Source organism: Poromitra crassiceps (genome assembly GCF_964638095.1).
Source record: "Poromitra crassiceps genome assembly, chromosome: 3".
Lineage (NCBI taxonomy): Eukaryota > Metazoa > Chordata > Actinopteri > Beryciformes > Melamphaidae > Poromitra > Poromitra crassiceps.
The window spans coordinates 49,262,384-49,276,097 of NC_139625.1; the positions used below are offsets into that span (position 1 = coordinate 49,262,384).

At 46.0% G+C, this 13,714-nt stretch overlaps 1 protein-coding gene across 1 annotated transcript in view; it reads left to right on the plus strand.

The window, feature by feature from the left end:
- Window positions 1-13,714, plus strand: part of kiaa0586 (KIAA0586 ortholog) — a gene marked incomplete at its 5' end in the record, with an annotated part of 87,621 nt that overhangs the window by 11,067 nt on the left and 62,840 nt on the right. The window contains 4 exons of the mRNA XM_083634270.1: window positions 2,291-2,503; window positions 10,717-10,930; window positions 12,075-12,251; window positions 12,357-12,451. Coding sequence (XP_083490396.1) covers window positions 2,291-2,503; window positions 10,717-10,930; window positions 12,075-12,251; window positions 12,357-12,451 — 699 coding nt within the window. The remainder of the gene's footprint in view (window positions 1-2,290; window positions 2,504-10,716; window positions 10,931-12,074; window positions 12,252-12,356; window positions 12,452-13,714) is intronic.

Genomic DNA, 13,714 nt, shown 5'->3' on the forward strand with positions numbered 1-13,714 from the left:
CGTTTGAAGCTCAATTTGGGCTGTTTGAAGCCCAATTTGGGCCGTTTGAAGCCAGATTTGGGTCGTTTAAAGCCAGATTTGGGCTGTTTGAAGCCCGATTTGGGCCGTTTGAAGCCCAATTTGGGCCAAGTCCAATTTTACAATGAGATGCACCCACTTTAAACCTGAATAAAGTAATAAAACCACTAGTAAACCAGTAGGCGGCGCCTGGCCTGCTGTTCAGTGAGTGGCCTGGCCTGGCTTGCAAAAAAAAAAAAAAAAAAAAAAAAATTTTTTTTTTTTTTTTTTTTTTTTTTTTGGCAGGCCAGGCCAGGCCACCGGGCATTTGCCCGACGTGCCTGCCTCAAGTGGCTGCCGCACACAATAGAATTGGCTGCATCACGTTAGCGACAAATCTGGAGACTTCGTTTTAACGGAGTCCATTCCGACAACGAGGGGTGGCAATGAGCCAAAAATGAGCGCTTCCGCCTTTGTTAGGCTACATAAAGCCGCCCAGTCAAAATAGTGGTCGGACTGTCGTCAATCACTGTGGGTGATTTATTTTACAAGTGGCATTCAAGTCATATCTGACTAGTTTTCAATGTATTTCTCCCCACAAAAGTTAGGCTTTTTCTGACATGGGAGCAAGCAAGCAGCGCAGCAGTAAGCGTCCCTCCTGATGCACTGGACCTGGCTGCCTGCAGCTGAAGCGCGTTGGGATCACACTGCCAAACAGAGAGCCACCAAGGGACCAAGGGATTTTCATCCGCCATTTATTTCCCCATAGACATTTTGTAAAATGCTTATAAAAAATTGTTTTACTTGGTCAAACCAAACGATTCAGCTATATTTAGCAACAGAAAATTTGGGGCGTTTGAAGCTCAATTTGGGCTGTTTGAAGCCCAATTTGGGCCGTTTGAAGCCAGATTTGGGTCGTTTAAAGCCAGATTTGGGCTGTTTGAAGCCCGATTTGGGCCGTTTGAAGCCCAATTTGGGCCGTTTGAAGCCCAATTTGGGCCAAGTCCAATTTTACAATGAGATGCACCCACTTTAAACCTGAATAAAGTAATAAAACCACTAGTAAACCAGTAGGCGGCGCCTGGCCTGCTGTTCAGTGAGTGGCCTGGCCTGGCTTGCAAAAAAAAAAAAAAAAAAAAAAATTTTTTTTTTTTTTTTTTTTTTTTTTTTTTGGCAGGCCAGGCCAGGCCACCGGGCATTTGCCCGACGTGCCCGATTATGCAGTCCGCCACTGCATTGAAGTCATATCTGACTAGTTTTACATTTATTTCTCCCCACAAAAGTTTGATAGCCTATCAGTCAGTCAGCTCTTATCCTCTCTGCAGTGTGGACGCACAGTCACACAACACTGCCTGCCTCAAGTGGCTGCCGCACACAATAGAATTGGCTGCATCACGTTAGCGACAAATCTGGAGACTTCGTTTTAACGGAGTCCATTCCGACAACGAGGGGTGGCAATGAGCCAAAAATGAGCGCTTCCGCCTTTGTTAGGCTACATAAAGCCGCCCAGTCAAAATAGTGGTCGGACTGTCGTCAATCACTGTGGGTGATTTATTTTACAAGTGGCATTCAAGTCATATCTGACTAGTTTTCAATGTATTTCTCCCCACAAAAGTTAGGCTTTTTCTGACATGGGAGCAAGCAAGCAGCGCAGCAGTAAGCGTCCCTCCTGATGCACTGGACCTGGCTGCCTGCAGCTGAAGCGCGTTGGGATCACACTGCCAAACAGAGAGCCACCAAGGGACCAAGGGATTTTCATCCGCCATTTATTTCCCCATAGACATTTTGTAAAATGCTTATAAAAAATTGTTTTACTTGGTCAAACCAAACGATTCAGCTATATTTAGCAACAGGAGAGACCATAGCACATTTCACTCGGACCAAAACTTAAAAAAATAATAACATTCTTTTTAAATAAAATTTGGAAAAAAGGTACACTTTGCCAGAATTCCGACTGTCAGGCAATGCTGTAGTCTCGCATTTCTGTACATCACCAATATGTTGTGTTGTGTCTATTTGTTGTTATTTTATTTTATGTAATGTCTCATGTCAACATGTAACTGTTATTTGTGATTGATGTCTGATCATTGTTTGTTTATTGAAAATAATAAAAACTATTAATCATCAATTAAACAGGGAAATTGCATGCAGGTGTGCACGCAGTCACTGGATTGGTTAGTCGTTAGTAGGGATCTTATGCACAGTTTGATAAACGAGACCCCTGGTGGAGGACCGGTCTTAAACAGAGGTTCCTGGTGGCAAGTCTGTCTTATTTCTTCTTCTTTTCTCCCAGGCTGAGATGGCCTCAGAAGACCTCATCAGATCCAAAGCCAAAGATGTGTCGACAGCCAGAGACACTCCTGTCGCGCTCCCACAGAGAGCCGCTGGGAGGGGGGTGAGGGGGAGGCCACTGAACACACCCAGAGGACCAGGAAGTAAGGCGGTGGTGAGAGGAAGCAGGGGACAGACGGAAAGACCAGAGAGACAGACAGGTGGACACATTCCGGTGAGATCTGATTTGATCCGATCTGATTCTGCAACATACTGTAATATGAAGATAATCACTCTGTGCATGTCTCATCCTCACACATTTACACCTGGTTTCTAGATCATAAACGATCCGAGCTTGTCTTTGCATTTACACCTGTTATCTCTAATGCATTCTCGTTATCCTTATTGCGATCAGATCTCTGTCCTCCAGAGGAAAACCTAATTTGAGGTGGTGGCAAATCTGTAGGAATGGTGAATGTACATAAGGTTTAACATTTTAACAGATATCATTTAACATAGGCTATTTATTCAAGGTCAGGGTGCCTTCTCCGAACTCCGTCCCATCTGGAGGTCCAAAGAGTACAGCCTTAAAATGAAGCTGCGCCTGTACAACAGGAATGCGTGGTCAAAACTGACATGAGAAGGATGGAAGGTTTCCACAATGGATGCCTCAGACGAATATGCAACATCTTTTGGCCAAATAAAATCTCCAATAACCAACTGTACAAGAACACAGGTAGCCGGAATATCACCAAAGAAATCACACACAGACATTTGAAATGGCTGGGCCATGTACTAAGAATGGAGCAAGAACCGGATCCCAAGAGTTGCCAACATGCTGAGACACTGAAAACACTCCGAGATGCTGACACACTGAAAACACTCCAAGAGATAGCTCACATCTCCTGTGTCGGGGGCAAAAAGTTGCATTTGAACACACCACAAACACAACAGCCGACGGGCAACTAGCATGTACGTTCTGCGCCTGCGTGAGACCTGATTCATGAAACATTAAATAGAAAGTAGCGTTTACCTACCATTTCGCTCACTTTAAACGGCTTCGTAATATAGCTACTTCCAGAGGTGTCACATGACTTGGACTCGAGTCAGACTCGAGTCGAGTCACAAATTTGATGACTTTGGACTCGGCTTGACTTGCAACTTGACTTGGACTTGAACAACAATGACTCATGACTTGACTTGGACTTGAGCCTTTTGACTTGAAAAGACTTGATACCTTCCTCCAAACCGAAAGATTACGTAAGGGTTAACACACGACGAGGTGTCCATTATGATAATGTACAGTGATAATGTAATGACGAGGTGTCCATTATCAGAAATTAATGGACTTCGCGGAAGCAACCGTCCTCGGCTTTCGCCTCGGACGGTTCACGCCTCCGCGTCATCCATTAATTTCTGATAATGGACACCTCGAAGTGCATTAACCCGCTTATACCATGGTCACTTGCCAAAGAAACAAAACAAGACCATTTATATTTTCATGCATTTTGCAATCAAAATGTAGTTTTCATAACCTTGAATATGAGTTGAGAACCGGCGAGACAAAATAGTCCCGTCGGCTGCTCAAGATTAGGCTATCATTGGATAAAATGGCCGCTTAGTGCCTGCACCTGGCAGAATTTCTAGACAATAAGCTAACTAATAATTTGGCCAATTGTATGTAACATACAAAATAAATCAAACAGCAATGTCTAAGAATGCAACTGACTCTTAAACTTGCATTCCAGGGAATTACGTTAACGTCTGCGGGTCTTGTAAGACGTAAAAGGGGTTGACAGTTGACAGTTGAGAGCCGGCTTCTGTCAGCTGACTAACATAAACATCAGATCTCCGAATACGAAAATAAAAATCTAGCCGTTATTTTTATAAAGTGAGCACACATAATCTAAATAGTTACTTTGACCGACTATTTTTTTTTCTAAACTTATAGTGCCATATTAAGCATTAACGGTGGTATAGAGCTCAAACGGCTCTGTTGTGATCCTGGCGCATTGATATGAACGGTGAACAGACCATTTAGCTAGGTGTACATTATCACTGTACATTATCACAAATTAATGGACACCCTGCAACCAATCAGATTCGAGTATTCACCCAGACCATGGTATAAAAAATGTTATTTAACAACACTAATAATCCAGTCGCCACAGCAAGCCTGCCGTTCGCAAGATGGGATAATCAATACACATGTAAGACACCAGGGAGGGAGTCACTTAAACACTTAAACAAGCATTACTGTTAATACCATTAGGACCATGGGGGCGGCTGTGGCTCAGGAGGTAGAGCGGGTCCATCAATCAGAAGGTCGGTGGTTCGATCCCTGGCTCCTCCAGTCCACATGTCGAGGTGTAATTGGTCAAGATACTGAACCCCAAATTGCTCCCAATGGCTGTGCCAACACCCTGCATGGCAGCTTGCTGCCTTCGGTGTGTGAATGGGCGAATGTAGGCACATTGTAAAGCGCTTTGGATAAAAGCGCTATATAAATGCAGTCCATTTACCATTTACAGTACCATGATAGATTTATTTTAAAATATATAAACTACAGTAGACTATATTAAACTATCGCGCACAGGGCACGATGTAGTCTGGTAAACCAGCCCGTCACATGAACTCACATTTCATTTGGTTCTGCGTGACGGTCTGGCCCCAACTCTTCACCCAGTCCTTAGCAGGGGCGGGAGCATGGGCGGGCGTAGTCGCCTTGACAAACAACTCCTTCAGCCAATCAGCGTTGGATCCAGTCAAACCCAAATCCACTCGGGAGAATGGCAAAAACATATTTTACGTCGAGAAACTCCAGCTAGACAAACGCTGACATTACTCCTCGAGACAATCAGGCAAGGATTATTAGTGGCCGGGCCAGCGAAGCGGCCAGGCCACTTCTTGTATTTGCCTTTATTATTATTCTTCTTCTTCCTCCCGGGAAGTTCGACTTCCCATGGATGAAAACCAACCAAACTTTGCACAAAGGTCCAGTCCCATGCCAAATGTCTTTGACACAAATTTGGGGCCAATAGTCCTAACGGTGGCACTACAGCGACCGTCTAAAGTTTAAAACAGGCATACGTGCTACGGCTTTGCAACTTTCACCGAAATGTGCGCCTAAATGAGGGGAAGCTTTTGTACAATGCAACCTATGGCCAATTATGAAGTCTAAAGACCGCAAAACTGCAAAAACGAATTAAACCCTACTCCTCCCACATTTTTTCTTCAAACGACACCAAACTTCAGTATCTGCATCGTTAGACTGTTCTACACAAAAGTATCAAACCAGATTTTCGATCGGTCAAAAATTGAGCCCACAGTGCATCAAAACGTTGAATTCTGGCCCCGTGTATAGCCTAATTACCTTAATTACCTTTGGCAATTAGGTTGTATTTGTGATGTCATCAGTCAGTCAAGCAATTGTGATGCCATCACTGATGTCACTCGAGCAATTGTGATGTCATAATACCTTAAAGCCTTGAGACTTGACCAGCCACGACCCATTGCTGCGCAGCAGCCACTTTTTTGGCGCGTAATAACCCCCACAATTTCTGCGCCACATAGACATGTCCGAACTCAAAACATGCGGCTTATTGAGGACAGGTGTGCTATGACTTTTCTAAGGGTTTGGTCAAGCGGTTTGGGCGCTATTCGCCATTAAGCGCCATTTTTCTCCACATTGACTTGCATGGGGTTTCGAAAAATCTTGCAGTAAATTAGCTGTAATTCAGAAACCATAACAGCTACAGCTACGAAACTTGGTAGGGGAAACCTGCACAGAGGGGCCTTTTACTACACGAAAGAATTACACAAATTGAGCAGATGGTGGCGCTATAATAGCCCTCTTTACATTTCGGTCCATAACTTTTGAACCGTAGGGTCTATCATCAAAGTTATTTTTTCCCTGGATTCCTTGGGACCAGGAATGAATAGCGGCCTACACAATGGAAGGCATCGACTTCCATTTTCGACTTCAATCTACGTCCGTCCAGCCTGCAGGACTACAGAGAGATAGAGGACAGTGGGGGGTTGGGGGTTTCAAGTCATTGACCAAACGCTCTATTTCAGTGATTGCTGTCAGAATGTAGAGCCATTTAGCACTTATTTGAACACAAAAATATCGCTGAATGTAGCTTTAAGTAGTTATGGGTGGGCCTATGTGAGTAGATGTGGAACGTCCCAAGGAATCCAGGGAAAAAATAAGTTTGATGATTATAGACCCTACGGTTCAAAAGTTATGAACTAAATAAAGAGGGCTGTTATAGCGTCACCATCTTGTCAATTTTCATTTTATTTTTATTTAACCTTTATTTAATCAGGTCGGTCCCATTGAGATACAAAGACCTCTTTTTGAAGGGAAACCTGCCCAAGATAGCAGCATGACACTCAGGACCCTATTGTCCCCTGAGGTACGCCACTGACCCATACGCTTGCTCAGATGCATCGCAGAACACGTGGACCTCCCGTCTGCCGATGGGGGAGTCCATGTCAGGGGTAGTGTAGCATCGCGGTAGGGAAATGTTCTGCAGTTGCGGTAGCTCGTCCTCCCACTCTTTCCAAACCTGAGCAGTGTCTCGGATAGGACTGGGTCATGCCAGCCCCGTTCCTTGTCCCATAGGTGTTGTATGAGGATTTCGGCTCTTGTGATGTACAGGACCAGAAACCCGAGGGGGTCGTACTGACTTAGGACCACCCTCTAGATAGAGCGCATGGTAATCTGGTCCAGCCTAACTGCCCGTGAATTGTAGGAGAGGGTGTCCCACTGGCAGTACCACTGGAGACCGAGGGCTGACTCCTGCTGGTCTGGCTGGCCCTGGGAAATCCACTTCTCAGCACTGGTGGACCAAGCTACGGTCAATCATGAACAATGACTCTCATCAACTCCACGGCGTGCTTGTGAAACATAGGAGCACCTTCAATGAGAAGCTAATTCCACTCAGATGCAACACAGAGAAGCACGAGAAATCATTGCTCCCTATGTCCATTGGAGTCTTTAACACCTGATTAAGAAGAACACTTCGGAGACACTCAGGACCCTATTGTCCCCTGAGGTACGCCACTGACCCATACACTTGCTCAGATGCGTCGCAGGACACGTGGACCTCCCGTCTGCCGATGGGGGAGTCCATGTCCATGTCAATGAGGGCTTTCGCCTCTTCCTCGGTAGCCACGCTTTGTAGACAGTTATCCACATAGAAGTTTTTGAGGACTGAGTCGCTCGCAACATCGGGGGGAGGGGGGTGGGGGGGTGGAGGAGGGGAAATGAGGCCTAAATGAGAGGAAACTTTTGTACAATGCAAAACTGCAAAAACGAATTAAACCCTACTCCTACACCCTACACTTTAGGTATGACTCTGTGCAATATGCAGCACAGAGCTCACATCAGTCAGGTGGAATATGACTTAGTACAGTATGCAGCACAGAGCTCACATCAGTCAGGTGGAATATGACAGTGCAGTATGCAGCACAGTACTCACATCAGTAAGCAGGTGGAATATGACTTAGTGCAGTATGCAGCACAGAGGTCACATCAGTCAGGTGGAATATAACTTAGTGCAGTATGCAGCACAGAGGTCACATCAGTCAGGTGGAATATGACTTAGAGCAGTATGCAGCACAGTGCTGCGCCACATAGACATGCCCGAACTCAAAACATGCGGCTTATTGAGGACAGGTGGGCTATGACTTTTCTAAGTGTTTGGTCAAGCGGTTTGGCACTTCTTTTGAATGGACCCAGAGCCGGCCGGGTCCGGGTCGGAACCTCGGGTATTCGGGGGGTCGGGCATACCCGAAGACCTCTAGCTCAAAGCCTTGAAACTTGCCCGGCCACGACCCATTGCTGCGCAGCAGCTATAATTATTATTATTGTTTTGTTAATGCAGTGCTAGTGGCGTTCCTGATTGGCCAACTTGCGCTGTCAATCACAGCGTAGTCGCTGATTGGCTCTTCCGCTCTGCAGCTTCTGCTAAACCCCCCCACTGGCTTTGGGGCCAGACCGTCACGCAGAACCAAATGAAATGTGAGTTCGTGTGACGGGCTGGTTTACCAGGCTAGGCACGATGGGTAATTATGGCACATTACTGCTGTAATTGAGCGCTACAGTTGGGGGGGGGGGGGGGGGGGGGGATACAAAAACAACCAGGTGGTCAACAAAAAAGGAGTTGCAGTAGGCTAAGCAAATCCGGGTCAAATATTATACACAGAGATGACAACAACTTCTAACTTTGTTCGACATTTCGAGGCTGTTACAGTAACATATTTACTCACATTAGTTACACAGACTCTGTGTCGGCCATTGTACAGCATCTGTTTAAAACAGACGAGTGTTGTCGGTGTGTGTGTGACTCCTTTCATCATCCGAAACGAGATGATAGATCTTCTAAATTGGATGGCCACGTGCTGCAATCTGATAAAGTTAAGTTAACGTTACTCCCCGTGTATGCCACTTGATGTGTTTTGAGCCATAGACACCGTCAGTGCATCCAAGATTGATACACTGCTGGCTAGGCAGTTGGTAGTCATAATAATCTTGTTTTATAAAATCAACAATCATGGATGGCCAGCAGTAGCAAAAATAAAAACATTGATATAGCCTAACGTTACTGTAACCACACACAGGGAGAGAGAGAGAGAGAGAGAGAGAGAGAGAGAGAGTTGATAATACAAGTTGATAATGCAGCACATCTTTTTATTTCATTTAGACATAAAACATAATGACTGAAAGTATGAAAATATGAAAGTGCAATGTCAACAAAATTTGAAAAAGCATTCATGGCTCGTGTACATTTTATTACTCTGACAAAAGGCCTCTCTGAGGAGCTGGAGAAGGTACAAATATGATGCTGCAGGATCATGGTCATTCCGTCTTCTTCTCTTCCATCTTTGAGTGAAAGGCATGATGAGGCCACCCTGCGTGCCCTCACCAACATATTCTAGGATAGCTCCTCCCCCCTGCATGGTTTCCTGCATCCAGCCTCAACATCTCACTCTCTTCGTCAGCGTAGGGAATATGTCGTGCCACAAGCAGAACCAAAAGACATCGACTCTCTTTTCTTCCTCACGCTCTTAAAAGGTTTTATAGATGAATTAGTGGCATATTGAGCTTATTTGGTTTCAGTATACATGCTACAGCATGCGCTGGGACGCGTCATCAGTGATGTTGACTGGGGTCGTGGGGTGTTTCGGGTCTGACGACATCATACACCTCCGCCCAATAGACCCAGCCGAGGCCGATTACGACCCCGACCCGCATCCCAGAAGCAGCCGCTCATGGATCAGCCTTCCTACTCTGTCTGCAACGTTGCCCACGGAAGGGTTGATCACGCCCAATCCGCTGCAATAGAGTGCTACACCGCAATATTGCAAGACCTTCGGTGCATGGAGGTCTAAGGCCCTGTGGGGTGATTCCAGGCAGGGCACCTCCTTCGTCCCACCAGAACCTCCTGCGGAAAAAGGCAATCCTACCATGCCGTACCATGGGGAGGGAGGATGCCTCAAGGAGGCCTGTGCGCTGCACGTCATTCACCTGCGCCGAGCACCTCGCTCTAGCCTGAAGGACCCCAGGCCGCGCCGATGTTTACGCAGATTTTCAGGAGGCTGATCCGTAGCGTTTGTGGATTTCTCCCTCACGGGAGAGCCAGGCTGGGATGCTAAAACCCATCCCGTACCGGATGCCGTCTCTCCAGCTTGTCACCAAACTATACTTGGTTGTCACCTAGTCTATTCCTAAGTGTCACTGGCCAGGGGGAGCCAGGATTGTAGGTTTCAGTATACATGATGTTGACTGGGGTCGTTATTTAAATTACCTATTTATTTTATGGTTCATGTATAGCTTCTGCTTATGATGCTGCTGCTGTAATGTTTGATGCATTTCAGCATTCACTCTTTAAAAAACAGTTTTTATTCTGTTGTATCCTGCCCAGTCAAACTTGAATAAATGAAACTTGAAACTTGCAGTAGAATGCAGCCGGCGTGGTCCCAGTTTGGAGAAATGGAGACCGGCTGCGTCAGGCAAGTAGAGCTGTGTGCTGAGTGTGAACAGGGTCATGAGCAAAAATGTAAAAACACAACAGAAAAAACATGCTTCCATACTGCTCACCTGGCATAATCCAAGTCTCCACAAGCTCTGAGATGCCAAGACAACTTGAAAACACATGATTTACACCCTGTTTTTAACTGAAATCTTCACTGTGGCTACAGTGCAGCCAGCACATTGTACAAATTGCGTTTACACCTAGCAAAGATCCGAACACAATGCGAGCCAGACTACCTCCAGATGTGGTCAGGCAGATCAGATCACGACGCATTTACACCTTGCATTAACATGCGTTTTTCCTTGTCCGGATAACGTATCCGGGAAATACAGATCACATTTTAATACCAGGTGTAAATGGGGTCATAGCCAGACAGTAATGAAGAATTATTTGTTTCCAAACCCAGAACCTGCCAGCAGAGCCTGCAGCCGGAGAGAGAGACGGGGAGAAAGAGCGACAGAGTGAGTTGGATGGCGAGGCGTACCTGCTGCGTCTGTACGGCCGGGCACTGTGGGAAGGCCACAGACACACGCTGAAGAAAAGTCCTTACCTCCGTTTCACCTCGCCAGCCTCCCCCCGCACCAAGAGGCAACGCCCTCGCCTGGTGGAGAGCATCAGAGGTAAGCCCATGGACCGTAAATAAGATGGACCTAGCTACCGTGACATCATTGGATTTTGGACTCTGTTTTGAAGCCTAGAGTGGCCTTCGCCATCTTGGGGTTCTTGTGCAGCTCGCGTAGCTGTGCAATCACTGGACAGACAACCTGTCAATCACCTGCAAAACAGTCTTTTCGTCTATTTGACTCTAAACGGGTAAGTTAAATAAAAGTTCAGCCCACGTACAGTTGTTATGAAAGGTGAAATTAGTTATAGAGACCAAAACCGTGTTTTGGCCCACACTGTAAACATGCTTAATCCTGTTGCAAAGTGGGGCATTTTAACATGGGGGTGAACAGGGGATGACTCCCTTTTGGATACAGCCTCAAGTGGCCATTCGAGGAACTGCAGCTTTCAGGATCACTTCCGTGGCTTCTTCTGTAAAACCCCCGAGCTAGCCCACTGAGTAAGCCCCGCCCGGGCGAGGTCAGGAGGCCTGGGACAGCCTTAAAAGGACAGTTCACCCTAAAATCCAAAACACATATTTCTCCTCTCACCTGTCGTGCTATTCATCCATCTAGATGGTTTTGATGTGAGTTTCTCAGTTTCGGAGATAACGGCCGACGGCCGTAGAGATAGATGTCTGCCTTGTCTGCAATACTTGTGGTGTTCAAAGCGCCAAAAGTCAACAGCAATGTATCTTTCCAGAAATCATGACCCGGTTACTCAGGATAATCCACAGACCTTGTTGTGAGCAGTTTCAAACCATTTTCTTTCGACCGAACTACATCCACTAGCTAGTAGCTAGTTAGGTCAAAAGAAAGTTTGAATTATCTTGTTTCTTCTCTCAAGCAGATTTAAAGCAGATTTTTTTAAAGAGGATTTTAAACGATAATGTTATGTGTTATGCTCTATAATGTTAGTGAAGGTGTGTGTAGCACTGGTTTCGGAGCACCAGAGCACCTCAGCAGCTCGGGCATGGAACCAGAATGAGGCACTTAAATCTGCATTGCAGTTCAGTACCGTTTGTATAGGTAGGTAGCGGTACCATAGTGGTACCTGGTTTCGGTACCCAACCATAATCTTTACTGCTGTGACTCTTGTGTTCGTGTGTGTGTGTGTGTGTGTGTGTGTGTGTGTGTGTGTGTGTGTGTGTGTGTGTGTCAGGAGTTAAGCTGAAGTCCTGTAAGACTCAGACCAGCTTAGCTCCGCCCCTCCAGCCGTCACCCAGGCAACCGCCTCACTACGTCTTAAGCTCCTCCCCTGTGACCACCAGTGACCCCTCCGCCGACCTCCCGCTGACCCCCGCGGAGAGGCTTCCTGTTACCATGGCAATCCCACTAGGTCAGCTACTCTCTGATGTCATCCCTGTACAGCGACAAATCTGAGATCTAATAAATGAATAATCCATGACATTATGACATCATGACATGACTTTATCACCCTCAGGTCCACCCAGGTTCCTCCTCTCTGAGCATCGGTGGGAGGCCACACCCCCTCCAGCACCCCCCACATCCAACATGAAGCCCAGACCAGCTGTGAAGGTGAACCACAAAAACATCGATTTAAAAAAATCTGTTTAATTTTTTAGGTTTGGTCCGAGTGAAATGTTCTATGGTCTCCCCTGATTCTAAATAGCTGAATCACTTTGTTTCACCAAGTAAAACAATTTTTATAAGCATTTTACGAAATGTAGATGGAAAAATAAATGGCGGACAAAATCCCTTGGTTCGTATGCTGAACGCGGAAGAGGGCGTGACTTTGGCTCTCTATTGGGATATTCAGAATGATGTGACAGATTCCACTCATGTGATTTTCTCTATCTTAGTATTTTCTCTGTTTTGTGTTAACGTTTTCCTGTCCTTTTCTTCTGTAACTGAGCGTTCAGCCTGGGCCGATGTTACATAATAATAATAACTCGAAAATTGCACACTTTGCGTGCTGTTTTCTAGTTTATTTTGTGCGTGACCAAATTCATGCCAACTCCTGCGCTTAGGATGTAGCACGCCATGCACATCGCATCGCACGCTCAACCAGAGTTTCTCTGGTTCGAGTCAATTTCTTGTCATCAGTGATGTCACTCGAGCCATTGTGACACCACTGATGATGTCACAATGTCTATGTGAGTGTGAAGGCCTAAAATAATTATGTAAAATATCGCTGTAGCGCCCCCCATGGGCGCTTTCTCCCCACCACCCTTTTTTTCTGCACCAGATTCATGGCAGATCCCTGAAAAGTGTTTTGGCAAATTTTGGAGGCCATCGGAGCAACAGTGTGCCTTGCATCTCTTGAGACACACACACACACACACACACACACACACACACACCTTATAGAAGTAGCAGAGCCATAGAGATATACGAGTTTAATCACCTCCATTCACTCCAATGGACCAGTTGTTGTTGTTGTTGTTTTTACCTCGCAGTGCACCACGGCAACACCAAAACCTTTGTTGTTTTTGTCATGCAGCTCCATTCTTCAAACATACATACGCACGCGCGCACATACACACACACAGTGTACAGCAGCCACGGTGAACACAATGTAGTCGAGGAAACAGAGAGACAGACAGAGAGAGGGAGAGAGACATAGGGCAAGAGAGACAGAGAGAGAGAGGTGGAGGACAGTAAAACACTGAACAAAGGAAAGGAGAGAGGGATGGAAGAGATGGAGAGGAGTGAACGAGAGAGAGAGAAGACTGAGGAGAGGTGTGTGTGAGAGAATGTGAGCTGGTTTCTTAATGAGTCTGTGTAGCCTGTCACACACACACACACACACACACACACACACACACACACAGTTTTATG